Here is an 11,141-nt window from a genome sequence, read left to right on the forward strand (position 1 = left end):
AATATCCCAGGTCGGCGACGACGCTTTTCCCCAGGAGTCCCGCCGGACCTTCCTTGGGAAATTTCTTCGGATATCCATTGTTCCGAGCATTCTTCGTCCGACCGAACGCCCTCTTAGCGTAGCGAGCGTAGCTTTGTCCCTTTCTCAGGCGAGCGTTAGATATTAAGTTGCGTTAGCATTAAGTCCGCGTTTTCTTATAATATTTTGTATCCGAGCGTTAGTTTGTAAGATCCGCGTTTCTTGTTTAAGTTCAAGTTTTCTAACACATTAGTATATAAGACTTCAAATGACACCACAAGCGTTATAATTTAGTTTAAGTTCTCTCCGCGTGTAAATAAACGTATCGGGGAACACGAGTTTCGAAGGTGTCAACTTCCTTCGTTTATAATAATATATATATATATATATACACTCCCGCTCATGGAAGTTCGGACACCTGCATAAATTTTAGTAAATGGTTATTTAAAAAATTATAACGTTACAAAACAGCTATTACATTATTCTCTTATATACTTTAGAGTATCTGTGTACATGTTAATATCAATTACAAAAGTTATGTAAATTATTTTCAATTTTATATGCCAAAATATAGTGCCCTTATTTATCAGAATATTAATAGTATAATTCATAAATTTCAAAGCAGCTTTTAAAATATATTAATTTAGAGAATCAATGGAATTTTTTACTTCTAATAGTTTATCTGTTTCACTATCTATCCCTTTAAGTACAATTAATCACTCTCAATTCATCTTGTTTGTTTCAGAAGCATTATTTTAAGGTTACTTAAATTAAATTCATAGAGTTTAAGTTTTTTTTCTAAAATATGCCACGAGGAAAGCCAATCGGTATTGAAACACGATCCAGGATTGTTACCCTTTACGAAGAAGGCTATTCTATCCGGCAAATCAGTCAAAAAGTTAGAATTCCAAAGTCAACGGTTACAGATACTATTCATCATTTTGAATATATAGGAAGTTTAGAGGATCACAATCGCCCAGGACCATCGAGAAGCACTTCTCATGCTGAAGATCAACATATTAAGTTAATAAGCAAACGCAATCGCAAGTTAACAGCACCAGAAATAGCTGCTGAATTCAATCGCGGACATGATAAAGGACTTTCTGTAAGCACTGTAAAACGCCGATTACAAGAAGCTGGCTTACACGGACGCGTTGCTGTGCGAAAACCCCTTTTGCGAAGAGGTAATAGACTAAAGCGTCTCGTCTGGGCATGAACGCATCGAGAATGGACGGTGGAAAACTGGAAGAAAGTGCTTTGGATAGATGAATCCAAATTTGAAATATTCGGACAGAAGAGACGAATTTTCGTAACAAGATCCAAAGACGAAAAATTCATGCGGGATTGTGTTTTACCAACTATGAAGCATGGGGGCGGTTCTGTTCAAGTTTGGGGATGTTTTTCTTACGCAGGCACAGGAGATTTAGTTAAGATTGATGGAATTATGAGAAAAGAGCAGAATCGTAATATTCTTGAGCAACATGCAGTTCCATCAGGAGTAAGATTAATTGGTAACAATTTCATTTTTATGCACGACAATGACCCAAAGCATACATCAGGATTGTGCACAAATTATCTAGAAGGTCTTCAACGAGATAACATTTTGACGTTAATGTCATGGCCTCCTCAAAGTCCTGATCTAAACCCTATAGAACTTTTGTGGGACGAACTTGATCGGCGAGTAAGAAGAGAAGCTCCAACATCTCAGCAACATCTCTGGGACATCTTACAGAGAGAATGGAACAATCTTGAACGCGAAACGCTTATAAAATTAATTGAAAGAATGCCACGCATTGTCCGTGCAGTATTAAGTGCTAAAGGGGGATATTTTGATGAAAAGAAAGTTTAACTTTTATTTCGTATAATGTTTATTTATCCATTACTAGTTTATTTATTCATGTTTTCAAAATAATAAATATTATAATGCATTCTGATTTGCTTGTATTTTCGTTTATTTTACAGTATTTTAAGCCTTTTTTCGAAAATAAAAGAGGTGTCCGAACTTCCATGAGCGGCAGTGTATATACACGACGGCTACTTTTTAATTAATCTCCGATTACATTGTACAAAATTCCTAGTTGCAATACAGAACCCGCTCTTGCGCAATTAAGTTGGTAGCACTGTTACCTGTTTGCCCATTATTGATAAGAATGCCATTGTTACTGAGAATCAGACAGCGAGCGTTTAAATATGTCGATTATGATCGAGTTTCCTGCCAAGTGCGAAGTGCGTTCCGTTATTCGCTTTTTGCAGGCCGAAGGAAATAATGCAGCTGAAATTCATAGAAAAATGTGCCGTGTGTACGGTAATGAATTCATGAGTGACGGCGTGGTGCGTGATTGGTGTAGGAAATTTCGAGAAGAACGTACCGACATTCACGACGAGGCCGACAGAGGAAGAAAATCTGTGATAACTGAAACCATCGTTCAGCAAGTGGATTAAGTTGTTCGTAAACGGCGTCGCTTCACCATTTTTGAACTAACAGATACCTTTCCTCAAATTTCATGATCTTCTCTGTATAAGATTATTACGGAAAACCGTGGATACCGTGGATAAGTTATGTGCGCGGTGGGTCCAGAAGATGCTGACTGACGGACACAAGACTCGGCGAATGGGCTCGGCTGTAATGTTTCTTCGACGTTACCATGATGAAGGGGAATTTTTAAAGAAGATTGTCACGGGGATGAAACGTGGGTCAAATTCGAAAATCCAGAAACAAAAGAACAGTCGAAACAGTGGATGCACAGCCATTCACCAAACAAGCCAAAGAAATGTAAGCAAATCTTCTCAAACAAAAAGCAGATGGCTACCGTGTTCTGGGATCAAAAGGGAATCTTGATCGTCGACTTCATGGAACAGGGAACAACAATCAACACAGCCAGATACTGTGAAACGCTGCAGAAATTGCGCAGAGCAATCAAGAGCAAACGGAGAGGAATGCTGTCATCGGAAATTGTTTTGCTGCATAACAACGCTCAACCTCACACTGCCGGGCCGACGCAACGACTTATCGAAAAATTCAAATGGGATATATTCGATCATAGCCGTATAGCCCGGACTTGGCGCCTAGTGATTTCCATCTGTTCCTTCACATGAAGAAGGCACTAGGAGGACAACATTTCAATTCAAATGAGGAGCTACAGATCGGCGTGACAAACTGGCTACAAAAACAAGCGGACAAACGTTCTTTGCAAAGGGTATAAAAAAGTTCGTGACTCGCTATGAAAAATGTTTGAATCAAAATGGCGGTTATATCGAAAAATGATTTAAGTATGTATATAACTTTTATAAATAACACATTATAAAAATTCATTGTTGTTTTTTATTACAGCGCTATCAGAGGTAAATTAAAAAATAGCCCTCGTATATACGAGGTGTGTTCAAAAAGTATCGCGAATTTTGTGTTTTTTCAAAAATTATTTATTTATTCATGAATATCTATTTTGTCCCCTTCAAAGTAATCCCCATGAGATATTATACACTTGTGCCAACGGTTTTTCCAATCTTCGAAGCACTTCAAAAAATCATTTTTTTTTATCTTGTTCAGCTCCTCCTTCGATGCCGTCTTTATCTCGTCAAGCGTAGCGTAACGTCGTCCTTTCATGGGCCTCTTCAGTTTAGGGAACAAGAAAAAGTCACAGGGGGCCAGATCTGGGGAATACGGTGGCTGCGGCATCATTAGTGTGTTGTTTTTGGCCAAAAAGTCGCGCTCAAGCAACGATGTGTGAGCAGGGGCGTTATCGTGGTGCAAAAGCCAATTTTTGTTCTTCCACAAATCCGGGCGTTTCTGGCGGATTGCTTCGCGCAAATTGCGCATAACTTGCAGGTAATATTCCTTATTGACCGTTCTACCCTGTGGCAAGAACTCATGATGCACCACGCCCCTGCAATCGAAGAAAACTGTCAGCAAAACTTTCACATTCGACCGAACTTGGCGCGCTTTTTTCGGTCTTGGTTCGTGCGGCAGCTTCCATTGAGATGATTGAGCTTTGGTTTCCACGTCATAACCATAAACCCACGATTCGTCACCAGTTATGACCCTCTGGAGCAAATTTGGGTCGTCGCGGACAGAGTCCAACATCTCATTAGCAATGTTCATGCGATGCTGTTTTTGGTCGCAATTGAGCAATTTTGGTACGAATTTCGCGGCGACCCGTCTCATGCCCAAATCATTGATAAAAATCGAATGGCACGAGCCAATCGATATGTTTAGGTCCTCAGCAACTTCTCTAACGGTGATTCGACGATTGGCCAATACCATTTTCTCCACTTCATTAATTTTTTTGTCTGTTGTTGAAGTGCTCGGGCGTCCGGCACGCTCTTCGTCGTTCACATCTTCTCGGCCTTCTGAGAACATTTTGTACCACCGATAAACGTTGCTTCGGTCCAAGGTAGCTTCTCCGTATGCCACAGTCAACATTCGGAATGCATCCGCGCACTTAATTTCGTTTTTCACACAAAATTTGATACAGGTTCTTTGATCCATTTTTTTGAATAGGTAAAAATCGAAGACGATCCAAAACACGTGCAAGCAAAGCAGCTGTCAACAATTAAGTGAACATTCAAAATGGCCGAGCTTGTCGGCATAAGTGAGAGACATGAGTACCAACATAACGCCACAAAAAGATCGAAATTCGAATATACGTAACCCGCGAAAATTCAAAATTCGCGATACTTTTTGAACACACCTCGTATATATATATATATATATATATATATATATATATATATAACACGGAGTGTACAGAGACTCTGTTCGGAGCGGCGCGCGGGAAAGGAACGCTTTCGCGTGCTGTGTTTCCCGCTCGCGACGAACCACTGTGCGCGAACGAGCACGCGAGCGCGCGGGAGCACGGCCGTTGCCGAACGGCAGTCAAACGGTCGTTCGAGAAATCAAACGGCCGCTTCCAATGCAAATAAACATGTTTTCGTCAAACTCTGAGGATCCTTCTAGAAGGATCCGGAACAATGGGATTGTTGTTATCTGAGTTTCCCGCCGGATCTTTCTAGAAGGTTCCGATCGCCTTTATAAGGCGCGCGTACTTGGGGACGAGTTCAGATGTCTTTTGCACGCTCTCGAGTCATTAAGTAATCGCACGTAGAATAATTGTTCGATCGGCTTACACATACGGATATCGGACGCGAGCGAACTCTCATTGTCGACCCGGGCCTTCATACGGACTTCTCTATTCGATTGACGCTTAACTCTTGTTATTCTGGTATAATAAATATTCTTAACTCCGTTAAACAATCGAGTTATTGACTGTTACTCTACCTTCCCGTGTATTTGCCGCGCTCACTCGCGAATGCTCGCTGCTCTCGCGCACATTAGCTGGTCCTTCGAGCCGGATTTTTCTCACCAGTGCCGGAGTAAAAAGTGAGTGTTGTGAAGGTGAAGTGCGTCGCGTTGCCTGCGGTCAAGACCACGCGAGAGAGACAAGATGAGCAATCCATTGGAAGATCTGGTGCAGGCGCAGCATGATCTGTATGGGCTTCTGGCCCGCTCCTACGACAATATGATGAAGTCGGGAGCTGCCAAGGTCACGATCGGCTTATTGGAGGCTCGCCTCCAGACTCTGGAGGGTTACTGGGCGAAGTTCATGAGTCGCCATGAACAACTCCTCCTGGAGTACGGCGAGGAGCTCGCGAAGCACGACTACATCAAGGAAGATCTGATGCTCAAGGCCGACATCGCCTACCACACGCAAAAGGGTCAGTACCTGGAGGACCTGAGTGTGATGCGTGGTCCCGAGAACGTTCCGGGCGTCGCTCCCGCTGCCGCTGTCGCGGTCGCGGCACCTGCCGCGGCGAAGTTGCCGCGCATCGCAATCCCGCAGTTCTCCGGGAAGTACGAGGACTGGCCGGCCTTCCGCGACCTTTTTGTGTCTCTGGTCGTCATCAACCATGCGGTTACGCCAGTGGAGAAACTCCACTACTTGAAGACAAGCCTCAAGGGCGAGGCCGAGCAGGTGGCACGACAGCTTCCGACGACGGGCGCTAACTTTGAACGCACCTGGCGGGCGCTGATCGCCCATTATGAGAACAGGCGCCTCCTGGTGCGGGCTTACATCGCGCGACTGCTGGCGCTGCCTAAAATGAAGGGTGAGTCCGCGTCAGATTTACGTAAAATCTACCATTGCGTGCATACGGCCGTCGGTGCTCTAGAGGGGATCGGACGGCCCTTAACGCAAAGTGACGACCTGGCCGTCCAGCTGATCACGGAGCTCCTCGATCCGGTATCGCGGCGCGAGTGGGAGACGGAGCTCAGTAAGACTACGGAGCCTCCGTCCCTCGAGGAGATCCTGGAGTTCGTCAGCCAGCGAATGCGAACTCTCGAATCGTTGGCGCCTTCCAAGTGCGATGCTAGCTCGGCGAAAGCTAGTTCGGGTTCGTCGAGGCAAAGGAACTCCTTACAGACGAGCAAACCGGGAAGTCAGCGAGGCCGCTGCTTCTTGTGCAGTAAGGAGCACTACCTGCGTCAGTGCGAAACGTATCTCGGCAAGTCGGCCGTCGAGTGCAGGCAATACGTCGACGCGAGTGCATTGTGCGTGAACTGCCTTGGTAAGCACAAGCTTACCGAGTGCCCGTCGCGGACGTCTTGTTTGTCTTGCGGAGCGCGACATCATTCGTCCTTGCACGACGCCTTCACCGCAGTCGCGGCGGTGACGTCCCATCTCGCGAGGCCGCAGCCGACGGTCCCGATGGCCGTGCTGCTGGCTACCGCGCGCGTTCGAGTGACCGATCGCAACGGCGTCGACCACGTCGCGCGGGCATTGGTCGATCAAGGATCGGAGTCGTCGCTGGTGTCGGAGTCCCTGGCACAGCGTCTCCGATTGCCGCGTTCGGCGTCGTCAGTAGAAGTGTACGGAGTGGGGGGCGTGCGGACAGGCGTCACGCGCGGCCTTGTCACTCTGCGTGTCTCGCCTCGTGACGGCGGCTCACCGATGTCAATTTCGGCGTACGTCTTCCCGCGACTGACGCTATACGACAGCGGCGTGCGTGCAGACCCCAGCGTCTGGTCGCATCTCCGGGGACTGACTCTCGCTGACCCGGATTTCCTGGCCGCGGATCCGGTGGAAATCCTCCTCGGAGCCGACGTCTACGCGTCCATCCTCCAATCTGGGCTGAGGAAGGGTGGTCGCGGTCAACCTACAGCGCAGAGGACTTTATTGGGATGGATACTCTCGGGGCCAGTCGGCTCTGCTGAGCCTCCCGCCCGAGCACTCACCCTGCAGTGCAGAGTCGACGAGGAGCTCACCAGTCTAGTGAGGGGCTTCTGGCAGCAGGAGGAGCTGCCCGCCAGTCCCTCACCCCTCACTCCAGCTGACCAGGAGTGCGAGGATGTCTTTCGACGCTCACACCGCCGACGGGAGGACGGTCGCTACGTCGTGCGACTCCCGGTGATTGAGCCGCTGCCGGATTTAGCAACGACGAGGCGCGCGGCCTTGCGCGCTCTCACCAGTATGGAGAGGCGACTCGCTCGCGACGACCGATTGAGCGAGTTGTACGTCGGGTTCATGCGAACCTACGAGGACCTCGGACACATGGTTCGCGCGGATGCTGCGCCTGGAGGTCGGACAAGTTACCTGCTTCACCACGGAGTCCTGCGGGAGGCAAGTTCTACTACCAAGTTGCGCGTAGTGTTCAACGGGTCCACGACGACTGCGTCTGGCGAGTCGCTGAATCGGAGCCTGCTGGTGGGCCCGAATCTGCTGCCTCCTCTCGCCGACGTCCTGCTGAAATGGCGACGACATCGCTACGTCCTCGCCACGGACGTGGAAAAAATGTTTCGCCAGATCCTGGTCCACTCAGAGGACCACAATCTCCAGCGCATCCTTTGGCGGTGCAGCACCCGGGATGAAGTGGCGGAGTTCTGCTTGACGACCGTGACATACGGTCTAGCGTGTGCGCCTTTCCTGGCCATGCGCACTCTGCGCCAGCTGGCCGACGACGAGGCGGAGAGCTATCCCCTGGGATCCCGCGCTCTCCGCGAGGACGCCTACATGGATGACGTCCTGACGGGCGCACCGACCAAGAAGGAGGCTATCGAGCTCCGGCGACAGCTGACCGACTTGTGTATGGCGGGCGGCTTCCCCCTACGCAAGTGGTCCGCGAACGAGTCGGAGATCCTGGCGGAGGTCCCGGTGGAACATCGTATGCAGCAGGAGCTGCGAGACTGGAGGCCGCACGAGACGCACGGGACGCTGGGATTGCGGTGGCATCCCGCCACTGACGAATTCTCCTTCGCCATTCCGGCGAGATCATTGACGATGGTAAGCAAGCGGACGGTTCTCGCCTTCACAGCACGCCTGTTTGATCCTCTCGGCTGGCTGGCGCCGGCCGTGGTGAGGGCCAAGATCGCGTTCCAGTCGACTTGGTTGTTGGGCCTCGGGTGGGACGATCCTCTCGACGGAGCGGCCGAGCGACTCTGGCGCTCCTATGAGGACGAGCTACCGCTGCTGGAGAGCGTTCGAGTTCCAAGGATGCTGGAGATCTGTCCGGCGCGCGGCGACGCTGAACTTCACGGGTTTGTGGACGCCTCCGAGCGCGCCTACGCCGCCGTACTCTACTTGCGGACGGGACTCGGCGACTCCTGGAGGACCTGTCTGGTCGCCGCCCGGACGAAGGTGACGCCTATCAAGCCAGTGACGTTGCCCCGGTTGGAGTTGTGCGCGGCTGCACTTCTGGCGAGGCTCTCATCCCATGTCCGCTCCACTCTCGGCCTCGGGCAGGCGCCCGCACACCTGTGGTCGGATTCAACGGTCGCCCTGGGATGGATCCGCGGTCACCCGACGCGGTGGAAGACCTTTGTGTCAAACCGCGTCGCTGAGATCCAGACCCAGGTCGCTGACGCGCAGTGGCACCACGTGCCTGGCCTGGACAACCCGGCGGACTGTGCCTCCCGTGGACTTCCACCGGGAGAGCTAGTGGCGCATCCTCTCTGGTGGCGGGGTCCCCCATGGCTCCAGGCGGAGTCATCTTCATGGCCTACTGCCGGGCCGCTTCCGGACGACGAGGACTTGCCTGAGGAAAGACTTCGGGTGCACGCCGTCAAGGCTGCGCCTGTTCCGGTGGAGGAGCCTGAGGAGCTGCTACGGTTCTCGTTGCTGAACCGACTGCTGCGAGTGACGGCATGGTGCCGACGCTGGTGGTATAGGCAGCGGGTTCCGGGAGCTGTTTTCGTGGAGATCGAGGGGAATCAGGTTGACGTGCTGACGACGCCCGAGCTGGAGGAGGCGAGGACGATCTGGATCCGGCGGGTCCAGCTTGAACACTACCGAAGCGAGCTAGTTGCCCTTCAGAGATCTTTTCCTCTTCCGTCTTCCAGTTCCCTCTCGCGCTTGACCCCCTTTTGTGATTCTCAGGGTCTTCTCCGAGTTGGTGGCCGATTGAGGCACGCGCTCCTCGCCTATGACGAGCAACACCCCGTGCTTCTTCCTGGCGGATCTCACTTCACCCGGTTGGTGGTGGAGGCATGTCACCTGCGAGCTCTGCACGGTGGAGTCCAGACGACGATAGGGGTAGTCCGCCAGCGCTACTGGATTCCTCGAGGACGAGCGGTGATTAAGCGTTGGTTGCACCGTTGTGTCAAGTGCGTGCGATGGCGGGCGGATGTTCCTCAGCAACTGATGGGAAGTCTTCCGCGGGAGCGGGTGACTCCAGGGAGGCCCTTCCTCGACACCGGTGTGGACTATGCCGGGCCGATCCTGCTCCGAGCGACCAAGGGGCGAGGACATCGAGCGTACAAGGCATTTGTCGCGGTCTTCGTGTGCCTTGCCACTCGAGCCGTTCACCTGGAGGCAGTGTCCGACTACTCCGCCGATGCCTTCTTGGCGGCCTTGCGTCGGTTCGTGTCCCGCCGGGGCCTCTGCCGGACCCTTCGAAGCGATTGCGGTACCAACTTCGTCGGCGCCGACGCTCAGTTAAGAGCTTTCTTTGCAGCGAGCAGTCCGGACTTAGGCCGAGTCGTCGGGCAGCTTGCGAGCGAGCAAATTCAGTGGCGGTTCAACCCGCCGTCGGCGCCGCACTTTGGCGGCATTTGGGAAGCTGCGGTCAAGTCGCTTAAGCACCACCTGCGACGAGTGTTGGGTGACTCGACTCTGACATTCGAGGAAATGAGCACCCTCCTCGCCCAGGTGGAAGCTTGTTTAAACTCGCGCCCGCTCCAAGCCTTGTCCGACGATCCGGAGGATCTCGCTGCGCTCACGCCGGGACATTTTCTGGTGGGATCCGCGTTGACCGCCGTGCCGGAGCCCTCGCTGCGGGAGCTGCCTGTGAACCGACTCACACGATGGCAGCTTCTGCAGCAAATGCGGGATCATTTCTGGGAGAGATGGTCCCGCGAATACCTGCACTCTCTCATCCACCGACCGAAGTGGTTGAAGGGAGTCGGTGATTTTAGCGTCGGACGCTTATGTCTTATCAGGCATTAAAATACGCCGCCGGCGCGATGGCCACTTGCGCGCATCGTCGAAGTGCATCGCGGGGAAGACGGACAGATTCGCATTGTCACTGTCCGTACCGCGGCCTCAGAATTTACTCGACCGATCGTAAAACTTATTTTGCTGCCGGTCAGCGAGAACGAGGCGAGCGAGGAGACCCTCGACTAGCGACGCGCGCCGTTTCCTTATCATTATGAGCTCTTGTCTGTAAATAGAATTAAAAATTTTCGTTTGTCAAAATTTCATAGGTCATCCGACTCATTGTCAGCCTGAACATATTGCCCAATCTCGGGCGAGGCGGGCAGGAATGTTCGGAGCGGCGCGCGGGAAAGGAACGCTTTCGCGTGCTGTGTTTCCCGCTCGCGACGAACCGCTGTGCGCGAACGAGCACGCGAGCGCGCGGGAGCACGGCCGTTGCCGAACGGCAGTCAAACGGTCGTTCGAGAAATCAAACGGCCGCTTCCAATGCAAATAAACATGTTTTCGTCAAACTCTGAGGATCCTTCTAGAAGGATCCGGAACAATGGGATTGTTGTTATCTGAGTTTCCCGCCGGATCTTTCTAGAAGGTTCCGATCGCCTTTATAAGGCGCGCGTACTTGGGGACGAGTTCAGATGTCTTTTGCACGCTCTCGAGTCATTAAGTAATCGTAGAATAATTGTTCGATCGGCTTACACATAC

The 11,141-nt window shown here is 51.3% G+C and overlaps 2 protein-coding genes across 2 annotated transcripts; both read left to right on the forward strand.

Moving 5' to 3' along the window:
• Positions 1 to 823: 823 nt before the first annotated feature.
• LOC120358923 lies at positions 824 to 2,460 on the forward strand. Its single transcript, XM_039454806.1, has 3 exons — positions 824 to 1,202; positions 1,431 to 1,699; positions 2,272 to 2,460. Exons 1-3 carry the CDS (start codon positions 824 to 826, stop codon positions 2,458 to 2,460), a joined length of 837 nt encoding a protein of 278 aa, XP_039310740.1.
• Positions 2,461 to 5,459: 2,999 nt separating this feature from the next.
• Positions 5,460 to 10,451, forward strand: LOC105206658. The gene has a single exon (XM_026141173.2). It carries the CDS (start codon positions 5,460 to 5,462, stop codon positions 10,449 to 10,451), a length of 4,992 nt encoding a protein of 1,663 aa, XP_025996958.2.
• Positions 10,452 to 11,141: the final 690 nt, after the last annotated feature.

The sequence above is a fragment of the Solenopsis invicta genome, chromosome 11 (assembly GCF_016802725.1).
Source record: "Solenopsis invicta isolate M01_SB chromosome 11, UNIL_Sinv_3.0, whole genome shotgun sequence".
Classification (NCBI taxonomy): domain Eukaryota; kingdom Metazoa; phylum Arthropoda; class Insecta; order Hymenoptera; family Formicidae; genus Solenopsis; species Solenopsis invicta.

Coding starts and splice junctions, on each gene's coding strand:
- LOC120358923 (XM_039454806.1), top strand. CDS start 824: ATGCCACGAGGAAAGCCAATCGGTATTGAAACACGATCCAGGATTGTT. Junction 1,203..1,430: donor AAAACCCCTTTTGCGAAGAG/GTAATAGACTAA, acceptor TTTCTTACGCAG/GCACAGGAGATTTAGTTAAG. Junction 1,700..2,271: donor GGGACGAACTTGATCGGCGA/GTAAGAAGAGAA, acceptor CGCTTTTTGCAG/GCCGAAGGAAATAATGCAGC.
- LOC105206658 (XM_026141173.2), top strand. CDS start 5,460: ATGAGCAATCCATTGGAAGATCTGGTGCAGGCGCAGCATGATCTGTAT.